Here is a 14,171-nt window from a genome sequence, read left to right as displayed (position 1 = left end):
TTAAAATGTTAGCGAAAGAACATAGATGGTTTGAAAGGGGGGTAAAAGAAGCGATTCTTATAAAACAACAAAATCCTTCATTAAACCGGTCTGGTGGGGTGAGGTTCAATTTGGATCGTTCATACAATAGCCTGCTTAGGCAAAACAGGTTAGGCAACTTTCGCAATGCTGATGAGGGTCGTTATGCTGATGAGGTGATCGGGGGGAGTGGGGGTAATAGGCCAGTCGTTAGTCAGGAATGTAGGAACAATCAGTGGGGCCACAGGGAGGGGTCCCCTGCCCCCCCCCCCCCCACCTGAGAGTAGGGACCTATCATAGCTGTGTCCGGCGCCACCATGTCTGGACATTAGGGATATATAAATGGGGCCGATACGACCAGTCAGACTTTAGTTCGCTGACGAAGTCTCTTGGATAGGAGGCGAAACGTCCGAAACCTTCACTTTTGTACAGATGACGGCTGAAGAAACCTTCTCATCGATGGACCACTCCTGTACGACTGAGAGCTTACACAGACGTATTATCCAGACTACTTTATTAAGACAAAAATACTATTTTTTGAGAAAACTGCAGAAAAAAAATGTTTATATATTTATTAAATATACGAATACACGAAAAATTACATTGATGAAGTTGTTAAATGTAGTAATGAAATGCGATACTCATTATGAATACGAGAAATTTGACCTTCAGTGTAAATGTGCTCCAGTATGTATGTATACACAAACCGAAAGTAAAGCACACATTAGGGCAAAAGCATTTGTTGATATGCAGACTTTTTCCTTTTCTGACTGAAAAAGTATTAATTTATATATGATTACATAGAGAGGATTTAGGTATTGCCTTTTGTGTATACACAGCAAATGTAACAAACGGGAGTGCATCGGATATCTGTAATGTAGCCACAAGGGGGCACAAGCTAGTGTCTTATTGTGCCGGTCCCAAGCCCGGATAAATACAGAGTGTTGTGTCAGGAAGGGCATCCGACGTAAAAATGTTTGCCAAAACAAATATGCGAATCAAACCTCTGAATCCCATACCGGATCGGTCGAGACCCGGGTTAACAATGGCCGCCATTGGTACTGTTGACCTTCAGAGTGCCAGTGAAAAATGAACTACTGTTGGTCGAAGAAGGAGAGGAGGGAGGTGTGCCCGGAGGAAAAGAGACAAATGGAACGCCAAGAGTATACAACTAAGAGTAGGAACTTTGAATGTAGGAACAATGTCAGGTAAAGGTCGAGAGCTGGTTGACATGATGCAGAGAAGGAAGGTAGACATACTGCGTGTCCAGGAGACCAGGTGGAAAGGGAGCAAGGCTAGAAGCTTAGGGTCAGCGTTTAAGTTGTTCTATCATGGTGAAGACAGAAAGAGAAATGGAGTTGGGGTTATCTTAAAAGAGGAGTTTGTTAGGAATGTCTTAGAAGTAAAAAGAGTATCAGATAGAATGATGAGTCTGAAGCTAGAAATTGAAGGCGTGATGTTCAATGTTGTTTGTGGGTATGCCCCACAAGTAGGATGTGAGCTGGTGGAGAAGGAGAAATTTTGGTTGGACTTTGATGAAGTCATACAGAACATCCCGGGAAGTGAGAGGGTTGTAATTGGTGGAGACTTCAATGGACATGTTGGCGCAGGAAACAAAGATGATGAGGAGGTGATGGGCAGGTTTGGACTCCAGATGAGGAACGCTGAAGGACAGATTGTGGTTGACTTTGCTAAGAGAATGGAAATGGCTATTGTGAATACTTTCTTTCAGAAGAGACAGGAACATAGGGTGACCTATAAGAGTGGAGGCAGAAGTACACAGGTAGACTACATTTTGTGTCAACGGCGCCATCTAAAGGAAATCAGTGACTGCAAAGTAGTGGTTGGTGAGAGTGTAGCCAGACAGCATAGGTTGGTGGTGTGTAGGATGACACTGAAGTGAGGACAAAATTGTGGAAGTTGAAAAAGGAAGAGTGTTGCGTGTCATTTAGGAAGGAGGTAAGACAAGCACTGGGTGGGCAAGAGGTCCTTCCAGATGACTGGCAAACTACAGCGAACATAATCAGAGACACAGGTCGGAAAGTACTTGGTGTATCGAGTGGGAAAAAGGTAGATAAGGAGACTTGGTGGTGAATGGGGAGGTGCAGAAGTGTATACAGAGAAAGAGGTTAGCAAAGAAGAAGTGGGACACTGAGAGGAAGGACGAGAATAGACAGCAGTACAAGGAGATGCAGCGCACAGTTAAAGTAAAGGTGGCAAAGGCCAAACAAGATGCCTATGATGACTTGTATGCTCGGCTGGACAGCAAGGAAGGTGAGACTGATCTTTACAGGCTGGCGAGACAGAGAGACAAAGATGGTAAGGACCTGCAGCAGGTTCTGGTGATTAAGGATAGAGATGGCAATGTATTAACAGGTGCCAGTAGTGTGATGGCAAGATGAAAAGAGTACTTTGAAGAATTGTTGAATGAGGAAAAGGAGAAGGAACAAAGAGTAGAAGACGTGACTGTTGTGGACCAAGACATAGCAAACATTAAGGATGAAGTGAGGAAGGCGCTGACAAGATCTTATCAATACTTAGATCTTAGATGGTGAACAATGCCTGAAGAATGGAGACAAAGTGTACTCATGCCCATTTTTAAGAACAAAGGAGATGTGCAGAGTTGTACTAACTACAGAGGAATAAAGTTGATGAGCCACACAATGAAACTCTGGGAAAGAGTAGTTGAAGCTAGACTAAGAGCAAAAGTGAACATTTGTGAGCAGCAGTATGGCTTCATGCCAAAAAAGAGTACGACAGATGCAGTGTTTGCTTTAAGAATGCTGATAGAGAAGTACAGAGAAGGTCAGAAGGAATTGCATTGTGTCCTTGTAGATCTGGAGAAAGCGTACGACAGGGTGCCCAGAGAAGAGCTGTGGCATTGCATGAGGAAGTCTGGAGTGACGGAAAAGTATGTCAGAGCGGTGCAAGACATGTATCATGACTGTAAGACAGTTGTGAGATGTGCTGTCGGTGTGACTGAGGAATTCAAGGTGGAGGTGGGACTCCACCAGGGGTCAGCTCTGAGCCCCTTCTTGTTTGCTATGGTGATGGACAGGCTGACAGACGATGTTAGACAAGAATCTCCTTGGACCATGATGTTTGCAGATGACATTGTGATCTGTAGCGAGAACGGGGAGCAGGTGGCGGAGAAACTAGAGATGTGGAGATATGCCCTGGAAAGGAGAGGAATGAAGATCAGTCGCAGCAAGACGGAATATTTGTGTGTGAATGAGAGGGATCCAAGTGCAAGAGGGAGAAGAGATAAAGAAGGTGGAGGATTTTAAGTACTTGGGGTCAACTGTCCAGAGCAACGGAGAGTGCGGAAAAGAGATGAAGAAGCGTGTCCAGGCAGGCTGGAGCGGCTGGAGAAAAATGTCAGGTGTGATGTGTGATAGAAGGCTTTCAGCTAGGATGAAAGGAAAAGTGTATAAAACAGTGGTGAGACCAGCCATGATGTTTGGACTGGAGACAGTGCCACTGAAGAAAAGACAGGAAGCAGAGCTGGAAGTAGCAGAGCTGAAGATGTTGAGGTTTTCTTTGGGAGTGACCAGGTTGGATAGGATCAGGAATTAGTACATTAGACTAATACTAATACTAATAAACTAATAAAGGCAAATCCAATCCAATCCAATTAGAGGGACAACTCATATCAGAGGCTTTGAAGAGAAAGTCAGAGAGGCCAGACTGAGATGGTGTGGACATGTCCAGAGGAGAGAGAGTGACTATATCGGGAGAAGGATGCTGAGCCTTGAACTGCCAGGCAGGAGACCGAGAGGAAGACCGAAGAGGAGGTTTATAGATGTGGTCAAAGAGGCCATGAAGGTAGCTGGTGTGAGAGAATGGAATTGTGTGTATCATATACTAATGCTATGCTTTATACACACATTTATAGTGATATCAGACAGTGTATCCCCCCTCCCAACGAAAAAGGAATCATCCCTGACAGCACTGGGTAGCTCCTTTAGCCCGAGACTATTACACCCGCGCTGCAAGAAGGAGAGGTACCGCCGCTAGTTCCTACCGACTGCTGTCAGGCTTCGCAATTCTCAATGATCACATGTGAAAAAAAAATGGACACGTGTATATATGGATTGGATTGGATTGGATTGGATTGGATATGCCTTTATTAGTCTCACAGTGGAGAAATTTACATTTCACAGCAGCAAAGTGATGAAAGTGATATGGGTTGATGCAATATATCAATATGCCTTTCTTGAAAATTTTACTTGCACTATGTACAGTTTTTTTATGAAACGGTTTTGCACATTTACATTTGCACAGTATACAGTTGACATTTTTATTTTGTTATGCTTAGAATGTCTTGTTTTCTATCCTTTCACCCCCCACCCCACCCCTTTTCAATTGCTGCTGTGGACTGCAAATTTCCCCATTATGGGACTAAGAAAGGTTTTCTGATTCTGATTCTGATAAATTTCTTCGACAAATACCGCTACGTGTCTGCATGGGACATAAATGAGGCTAAGGTTGAGAATTTGATCCAAAACATTGTCAACTTTCTTGACGTTCAAATGAAAATTCCCCGAGTTAACATTGTGTGTAAATCCGCCAAATTGCGCAGTCGCAGTCAATGTAGGATATACGTTGATTTTTATAAACTGAGATTTTTATAAGCTGAGTTCTACAGAAAAAAAAGAGATGACAATAGAATGAAAGCACAACACCATTTTGCATTTATCATGTTGAACAGGTGTGGTGAACCACATTGACAGACAGCTTGCTTTTGTTCCCTTTTCACTTCCTATCGTTGACATCTGCTGCTTGTGTCATCTTCTGAACGATCACGTAGCTTTGCATATCATGCACAAGACACGTTTTTCTTAATTGCACACTATTCAACGCTGCTCTCCATCCATCCATCCATCCATCCATCCATCCATCTATGCTTAGACAATATATTATATATACATATATTTACTTAAAATTTCTTCAAGATTAAGTAAATAAAAATCTTGAAATAAATATAAATGCATAATTTGGGCTGCTCCACACATCACATATACAGTAGAATGCAATCTTGTGTTGCACACTTCCTTCATTCTCAACACATTTCCTCAATGTCTGCTCTGCAGCAAATTGAGTCCTCCAGCAGTGTGCGTTGCTGGTAACATCTCAGCCCCAAGAGAGATTTCATGGGAAAAAATCCACAGAGGGGAAGGGCCGCAGAGGAAAGTTTTGGCAGGCGAGGATGCAACTGTTGCGATCAGCCGTTTTGTGATGAAGACTTCCTCCCTCGTTGCGTCGAACTTCTCATCAGCAGTTAGAAGTGGCGAACACGCGGATATGAGTGTTGGCGGCGGATGCCGAAGGTCAGAGGTGAAGACGCTGAGCTTAGTGGTTGCCAGACCATAACTATGGTCGTTGAGGTGAGGCCTCCTCCATCCTCATTAATAAAAGATCCTCTTGACTCATCATGCTGGAAAACCCCGCCACATCTGCGCCTTACATCGTGGTGGAGCTGCTAATTGCTATCTTTTCCGTGCTGGGCAATGTGCTGGTCTGCTGGGCCGTGTTCCTCAACAGCAACCTGCAGAGCAACACCAACTTCTTTGTGGTGTCACTGGCCGTGGCTGATATTGCTGTGGGCGTCCTGGCCATTCCCTTCGCCATTGTGATCAGCATCGGCTTCTGCTCCAACTTCTACGGGTGCCTCTTCATCGCCTGCTTTGTGCTTATTCTCACCCAAAGCTCCATCTTCAGTCTGCTGGCCATCGCTATGGACCGCTACATTGCAATCAAGCTGCCGCTCAGGTCAGTTTTGGTTTCATTTCTTTGATTGAAGTGCTGCCAACATATTCAAAGCCTTTGGAATGCTTCTTTTGTTTTCAAAAGAATGCCAGTTCATCGGGTAGTTGTGGTGTTGGGGTACAGTAGACGATACCAAAATATTCATTTGCATGGGGACAAAAGGCAATGCATCTCCCAGATGCGTCTGTGACTCTGGGGCCTTTGAGCAAGACACCACCTGACCCCAATTGCTGGGAAAGATGCTACATGTGTCACTTTTGGTTCAGGAGCTATAAATGCCGACGTCAGCTTTCCTTAAATGGATGAAAAGGTTTCTTCAGCCGTCGATTTTTGCTGGTAGCTCTGGTCCTATGTATATCCCTAATGTCCAGAGGTGGCGGTGACAGACCTCTGCTTTGATAGGTCCCTGCTCTAAGGTTGGGGGGAACTGTGGACTATTCCCTGAAGCTAATCTGATTACTTCATTTGTCCTGACTGATTATGTTTTATGACTGGCCCTGATTGCCCCTTTCGCCCTGGTATCACCACATCTGCATCACTAAGCCTATGTGGTAACGATCTAAGAAGTCTGCTGTAATTTGGATCGTGCTTACAACAGACTTCCAAGACAATCTGAGAAGTCTGTTGTAAGCACGTCTGGCACTGCCACCTCTGGGCAGTAGTGATATCTATATATAGGGCCAGAGATACCAGCAAAAATCTTAGTTTGCTGACAAAGCTTCTCGGATGAGGAGCGAAACGTCCGACACCTTCAAAGAAGTACAGATGATGAAGAAACCTTTTCATCGATGCACCGCTCCCGTACGACTGACAGCTTACACAGACTTTCCTTGAATAGTGGTAAAAAAGGGAACCAAAGATATTTTACGGACAACATTGTCATAACGTGTATGTGAATTTTGACTACGGGAATTCCGGTTTCATGTGTTGAAATAAATGACTGATCATACATTTCAATGTACACCGTTGAAGGATGATGCTTTTATTCACATTTATATTATATTCATTTTGAAGTATTATACTTCAATTCACATTTATGTTTTATTCATTTACTCACATTTAATCAAGCTTTTGTTTGTGTATTCATAGGTGTCTTAGCTTTAACTCGTTGGAGTCAGATAATTTCATGCTAGCAGACTGGAAATGTCCACTGTTTGTTTGACCCTCACCACCCAATGGTGAGCCTTGTACTTTCTCCAAAGATGCATGAAACAAACCGTGAACAGAGTGGAAAACGAGCGTTGATAGAAAGATAATCACTGACAGAGAAACGAAACCTTGCTCTTTGCAGTGAAAGACAATTCTTGATGAGGAAATTCTCACAAATGCGGTAAAGGACGGATTTTGCTTTGATGACGCGCATTGTATGAGTTAATATTCATAATTGTTAGTCTTGAATACTGGGCACTCGGCCTGGGTGTTGTCTTCCTGTGGTGCCTTGCTGAAGCTATACAAGATTGTTTCGACAGGGACCCGGGCGACTCAGATGCATCTGTATTAGATTTACTGAAATAAAACAGAGTGAACTGAAACTATGGCATCCTGGTCATCTCATCTGAATACTTGTATGTTTAATATCTAGTAAGGTAGATCTTGTTACCTTTGAAGTTGGTTCATCTCTCCTCCATATTTCAAGAATACCATTCAAGCAGGGTGGTCAGATCATCGAGTGGTTGGCACGCGGACTTCACAGTGCAGTGGAGCACTGTGAAGTGGAATTGAACCCAGTACGGGTTCAATTCCAGCTATGCCCCTCCTGTGTGGAGTTTGCATGTTCTTCCCAGTCCCACATGGGTTTCCTGCGGGTCCTGCATGGCAGACTGATCGAACACTCTAAATTGTCCCTAGGTGTGAGTGTGAGAGCGGATGGTTGTTTGTGTGTGCTCTGCGATTGGCTGGTAAGCAGTTCAGGGTGTTCTCAGCCTACTGCCCGAAGACAGCTAGAATAGGCTCCAGCACCCCCGTGACCCTAGTGAGGATAAGGCAACCGGTTCAGGGTGTCCCCCGCCTAGTGCCCAAAGACGGCTGGGATAGGCTTCAGCACCCCCCATGAACCTCGTGAGGATGAAGTGATCAGGAAGATTAAAGAATTAAAAATGAATGAATGAAAGATTGAATGAATGAATGAATGAATTGGGGGGTCGTTCTCAGAACCCGGCAGAACTTGCCGGTAAGGAGATCATTTGAATTGTTGGAAGAGGGGAAACATAAAAAACATGCAATTTGGGGTCCCTTGAGATCTGGAGTTGGTCAAGCCTGCTCTGGAAGATGATGTTCAAAGTTACTTAACTCTTTCATAATTTCACAAAGGATGGCATTTTAGGGGACTGAGTATTTTTGGTTCACAATAGGGAAAAGGTCAAAAAAGACACAGTTTGGCATTTTCATGTATGATTTCTCCGTGAAAGATCAAAACACAAAATGTCTCCATATGGATTGCAACATGCATTTTTGTTCACTTCACTTCACTCTCCCATCTGCTGTTGTTGTGGGCCTGAAACTGGAGCCACACCAACAAGTACCCATCCATCAGTGGAAAGGAGACATTTGAACCCCAAAGTCACAGCTGAGTGTGGCCAGAAATGGCCTCCCCCGTGAGGCCGTGTCTCCCTGGAGCAATCAACTGTGTTTGGCACGAATTGCTTCCCCAGACCAGATCAGACATTCGTCTCTTCACGTCTGCCGTGTGAAGGCATTGTTGAAACGCATTTTAGCTGTTTTTTTTGCCTGTTGTAACTTCTGAGACCACATTGTCTTTCCTGTTTCCATGGCACAAGCAGACACTATCCACGCAATGAGCATACTGACAGTTTTTTTGAGTCACTTTTCTGTCAGGGGAGGAGGGCTGCTGTTGTTGCAAAACTGACATTTGCACTTTAACATCTGCAAAATGCGACCGTAACCAAGCAAATGTTTAAGCTGCTCTCCCACACTCTGCAGCATGCACCCTGAAAATAGACTTAGAAGGACTTAGACCCTTTCTCCCCTCCCTTTCAACCGCAGGAAGAGACCTTATTGTGATTCATACCAAACTTAGACATTTGGAATTGCAGCGCTGTCCACCCTCCATGAGATCAGTCTCGGAACTTTAAAGCGGTGGCATGTGCGGTGCGTTTCATACCTGTGAGTTGGCGCTAACTTCAGCTTGTTACGTTGCAGTCATAGAAACCACCAATACACATTAACAAAAACTATAAAAGCATGTAATGTTAATGTCACCTCTATTGTTTGAGTCACCTCCTGCGGGTTTGACATTTGACTGCGGATAAAATCTTCACGACCTGCGTTTGACCTCAAATCATTGATCACGGTACGTAGGGGCTGTCGGCGGCGACATCCTTCGCGTTCTCCTTTCCAGGAGAGTGATGACATCTCTATCTAGTAAGGTAGATCTTGTTACCTTTGAAGTTGGTTCATCTCTCCTCCATATTTCAAGAATACCATTCAAGCAGGGTGGTCAGATCATCGAGTGGTTGGCACGCGGACTTCACAGTGCAGTGGAGCACTGTGAAGTGGAATTGAACCCAGTACGGGTTCAATTCCAGCTATGCCCCTCCTGTGTGGAGTTTGCATGTTCTTCCCAGTCCCACATGGGTTTCCTGCGGGTCCTGCATGGCAGACTGATCGAACACTCTAAATTGTCCCTAGGTGTGAGTGTGAGAGCGGATGGTTGTTTGTGTGTGCTCTGCGATTGGCTGGTAAGCGGTTCAGGGTGTTCTCAGCCTACTGCCCGAAGACAGCTAGAATAGGCTCCAGCACCCCCGTGACCCTAGTGAGGATAAGGCAACCGGTTCAGGGTGTCCCCCGCCTAGTGCCCAAAGACGGCTGGGATAGGCTTCAGCACCCCCCATGAACCTCGTGAGGATGAAGTGATCAGGAAGATTAAAGAATTAAAAATGAATGAATGAAAGATTGAATGAATGAATGAATGAATTGGGGGGTCGTTCTCAGAACCCGGCAGAACTTGCCGGTAAGGAGATCATTTGAATTGTTGGAAGAGGGGAAACATAAAAAACATGCAATTTGGGGTCCCTTGAGATCTGGAGTTGGTCAAGCCTGCTCTGGAAGATGATGTTCAAAGTTACTTAACTCTTTCATAATTTCACAAAGGATGGCATTTTAGGGGACTGAGTATTTTTGGTTCACAATAGGGAAAAGGTCAAAAAAGACACAGTTTGGCATTTTCATGTATGATTTCTCCGTGAAAGATCAAAACACAAAATGTCTCCATATGGATTGCAACATGCATTTTTGTTCACTTCACTTCACTCTCCCATCTGCTGTTGTTGTGGGCCTGAAACTGGAGCCACACCAACAAGTACCCATCCATCAGTGGAAAGGAGACATTTGAACCCCAAAGTCACAGCTGAGTGTGGCCAGAAATGGCCTCCCCCGTGAGGCCGTGTCTCCCTGGAGCAATCAACTGTGTTTGGCACGAATTGCTTCCCCAGACCAGATCAGACATTCGTCTCTTCACGTCTGCCGTGTGAAGGCATTGTTGAAACGCATTTTAGCTGTTTTTTTTGCCTGTTGTAACTTCTGAGACCACATTGTCTTTCCTGTTTCCATGGCACAAGCAGACACTATCCACGCAATGAGCATACTGACAGTTTTTTTGAGTCACTTTTCTGTCAGGGGAGGAGGGCTGCTGTTGTTGCAAAACTGACATTTGCACTTTAACATCTGCAAAATGCGACCGTAACCAAGCAAATGTTTAAGCTGCTCTCCCACACTCTGCAGCATGCACCCTGAAAATAGACTTAGAAGTACTTAGACCCTTTCTCCCCTCCCTTTCAACCGCAGGAAGAGACCTTATTGTGATTCATACCAAACTTAGACATTTGGAATTGCAGCGCTGTCCACCCTCCATGAGATCAGTCTCGGAACTTTAAAGCGGTGGCATGTGCGGTGCGTTTCATACCTGTGAGTTGGCGCTAACTTCAGCTTGTTACGTTGCAGTCATAGAAACCACCAATACTACACATTAACAAAAACTATAAAAGCATGTAATGTTAATGTCACCTCTATTGTTTGAGTCACCTCCTGCGGGTTTGACATTTGACTGCGGATAAAATCTTCACGACCTGCGTTTGACCTCAAATCATTGATCACGGTATGTAGGGGCTGTCGGCGGCGACATCCTTCGCGTTCTCCTTTCCAGGAGAGTGATGACATCTCTGTGATTGGTTTGCGGTTTCGGATGAGATTAAATTATTAAGGCTTGCTCTTTAACTGTGCCAAAAAACAGCCTCTGGAGCAGTTCGGAATGAATATTTATACACCCCAAAAAAGATGACAAAACTGAAATAATGTATTCTGATCAATACAGTCCAAGATGGTGCTGAGTAGGCAGCCGTCGGCAAGTGCTCTCACGAGCCTTGTTTTTGTTGTTGTTTTTGTGTTGTCTCTGTGTTGTTTTGCATTATGTGGACCAGATGTGGATTGTTTTTCAGCAGTTTTGGCCACGACGTTCATCAAGGAGGAGACTGTGCTGAGCGATTGTGCAGCACGTTTCTGATTAGGAGGAATGTCGGTGCCATTTGACTGTCATCGCTGGACAGTTCTGGGGCAATTTTGCTTTTAGGCGCCTGTAATGGGCAGCATCTTCAGAGCGCCAGTGCATATGTGGAACTGTCACGACTGGAATGGAAGCGGATTGATGTGGGACAGGAGATTTGAGACAGTGTCTTTTTATCAATGGATGTTGTAGCTTCATGTTTGATTTCAAAACTTAGTTAGTAGCAGACATGCACATTCCATCATCAGTTCCCTGATCCACTGGTGAAGCGGATCCTCTCCTCTTTTATCTAGAACTGCTTCATACAATGAAGAGGGTGCAGAAAGTGCTTAAAATTGAAGACTGTCCGTGTCTTTTGTGTTGTGTCACATTATTTGTTATTTTGTTTTTGACTTCAAGATGGCGTCGCGAGAGTTGCTGCCTTTACAACAACTCCAATGTTTTGTTTTTGCTGCTGTGACATGTAAATGTCTCCACCGTGAGACAAATAAAGGCTATCTAATCTAATCTAATCTAATCTAATCTAATTTTGTCTCATCTAATGGGGTTGTATGTTTGCTTGCTGAGTTTGCCTTGTTTTGGACAGCCTGTCAGCGGACGAACAAATGATAATGTTATCAAAAAGGAAGCTCACTTGAAATTAGATTGGTTGAAGGAACAGCCCAATCTCAGAAAATTTCAATTACCACATTTTCCGGTGTATAAGGCGCACCGGAGTATAAGTACCCCAAATGAATGGTGCATTTTCAAACGTTTTCATTATATCAGGTGCAGCTTCAAAGAGTGAACAAAGATTGCCAAATACGGGGACACCACATTATAAGACACTACAGTAGAGGCTGGAGTTATACACTACTTCTTCAAGGGGTGTGGGGGCTTGATGGAGTCAGTACAGACTTAATTGTATAGTACAGACAGTACTCTTTGAGACCTCTAGTGATCAATATGACTCCACATATAAGGCGCAGCGGCGTATGAGGCGCAGGGTCATCTTTTGAAGAAAATCAAGGCTTTTGGGTGCACCTTATAGACCGAAAAATACGGTACATTTGTGACTGTTTGGAACGCCTGCATTTCTTTCATGCGGACGTCTGAAATGATGTTACTGATCAGGCTGTTGTCTCCCTTTCAAGGTACAACAGCCTGGTGACGGGCCAGCGGGCGCAGTGCATCATCGCTGTGTGCTGGGTTCTCTCCATCATCATTGGCCTCACCCCCATGATGGGCTGGCACAAGTTGTCCGAGAAGGAAAGCAGCGACTGCCCGCCGGGCCTGATGACGTGCCTCTTCGAGGAGGTGGTGGTCATGGATTATATGGTGTACTTTAACTTTTTTGCCTGTGTGATGATTCCCCTGCTGCTGATGCTGGCCATCTACTTGTGTATCTTTATGGCAGCTCGTCACCAACTCAAGCTCATTGAGGTCGAAGCGGTTCACGGGGAAAAGTCAGGCTCCACTATCCAGAAAGAAGTCCAAGCGGCCAAGTCTCTGGCCATCATAGTGGGCCTTTTTGCCGTCTGCTGGCTGCCCTTACACATCATCAACTGCTTCACACTTTTCTGTCCCAAGTGTCAGCGGCCGCCGCTCTTCATCATGTATGTGGCGATCATCTTGTCGCACGGCAACTCGGTGGTCAACCCCTTCATTTACGCCTACCGCATCCGGGAGTTCCGGCAAACCTTCCGGAAAATAATCCACATCCACATCCTGGGTCGTCAGGAGTTGCCGGGTCGAAGCGGCAGTCGGCGCAACTCGCTTCACAACAGTTTCAATGACTCCATTAGGCTCAAGCTCAACGGCCTCAGCTTTGACCTTTGGGAGGGCGGCAGCAGCATGGAAAACTTTTCTCGCCTCTCCCCCGTCGCTGGTGTTTTGTTGGCCGTATCCCATACACCCCTGTCACTTGTTGTGTCAAATGGTCCCAAAATGGATACCGTCAGACCGACTCAAATCCCCATCTGTCATCAGAGCCAGTATTTGGCGGGATCACAAGGCGTGGAAGAAAATGAAGCACAGAACCAAAGTGCCGCCCGGGCGCAACCGCAGTTTAACTGGCAGAACAGGGAAAGCAGCCTAAGGCAGCTCACTCTCGCGTCTTGACACACGCAGCAGCCATCGACACTACCGTGGTCAAATTTCTTTTGATAAGCTTGACGAGCATGAGGATGCATGCTGCAAGACTCTCAAAACCACTTATTACCCCCTCCGCTGTGCTGTGAGAGATCATCATCAACAACAACATGAAGGGTATCATAGGAAATTTGCAAATTGTATTTCATTGGCCCAAATGGTATTTTTTTTCCTGTCAACCTTGTATCTTTGTTCACTTTATCCATGGCAGTGACATACGGTGACAGGCAGAACAATAAAAACTCTTCCACTCTTTTACATAATGTACCACTGAACAGAATCCACTTTTTGAAGCCTTCTTTTTTCAGTGTTGTACAGTGAAGTTTTCCAACAAGTTATGTGTCTGGTCTCAATAAACATTTGGAAACACACCTCTAATGCATAGGTCAAACCAAAGGCTCGGAAGCCAGATCTGACTTGATGCTTATTTTTGTGGCCCATTAAAGCAAATCCAAGTTGTCTTCCGTTTTCCTTTGTTTTTGTTAGTTTTTTTGTTTGCATCTTTCCTTTTGTCAAAACATCTCCCGACATTATCCATGCATTCATCCATTGAAACACTTTGTAATCCATTTATCCTCACAGGGTCGCCGGCATGCTTTCGCCCATCCCACACTCTGAATAGGGTGCCAGACAATCATAGTCTCTGTATCACAATTTCTTAATTTTTAAGACATTACTAGCATGACTTCTGAGTATAAATTGTTTTATTAATATTTATAACATACTTTGTTGGGAT

General features: G+C 44.7%; 1 protein-coding gene across 1 annotated transcript; it reads left to right on the top strand.

Annotated features, from left to right (window-relative positions):
* Nucleotides 1-5,115: 5,115 nt before the first annotated feature.
* Nucleotides 5,116-13,895, top strand: adora2aa (adenosine A2a receptor a). Its single transcript, XM_088995551.1, has 2 exons — nt 5,116-5,790; nt 12,439-13,895. The coding sequence occupies exons 1-2, from the start codon at nt 5,453-5,455 to the stop codon at nt 13,403-13,405; spliced, it is 1,305 nt and encodes a 434-aa protein (XP_088851677.1). The 5' UTR covers nt 5,116-5,452; the 3' UTR covers nt 13,406-13,895.
* The last annotated feature ends 276 nt before the right edge of the window (nt 13,896-14,171 follow it).

This window comes from Hippocampus bargibanti, linkage group LG04 (assembly GCF_051943395.1).
Source record: "Hippocampus bargibanti isolate YZ-2025 linkage group LG04, ASM5194339v1, whole genome shotgun sequence".
Taxonomy (NCBI): domain Eukaryota; kingdom Metazoa; phylum Chordata; class Actinopteri; order Syngnathiformes; family Syngnathidae; genus Hippocampus; species Hippocampus bargibanti.
Note: the sequence above shows the minus strand (reverse complement) of the source record. Positions and strands in the feature narration are given on the sequence as shown.

Coding starts and splice junctions, on each gene's coding strand:
- adora2aa (XM_088995551.1), top strand. CDS start 5,453: ATGCTGGAAAACCCCGCCACATCTGCGCCTTACATCGTGGTGGAGCTG. Junction 5,791..12,438: donor GCAATCAAGCTGCCGCTCAG/GTCAGTTTTGGT, acceptor CTCCCTTTCAAG/GTACAACAGCCTGGTGACGG.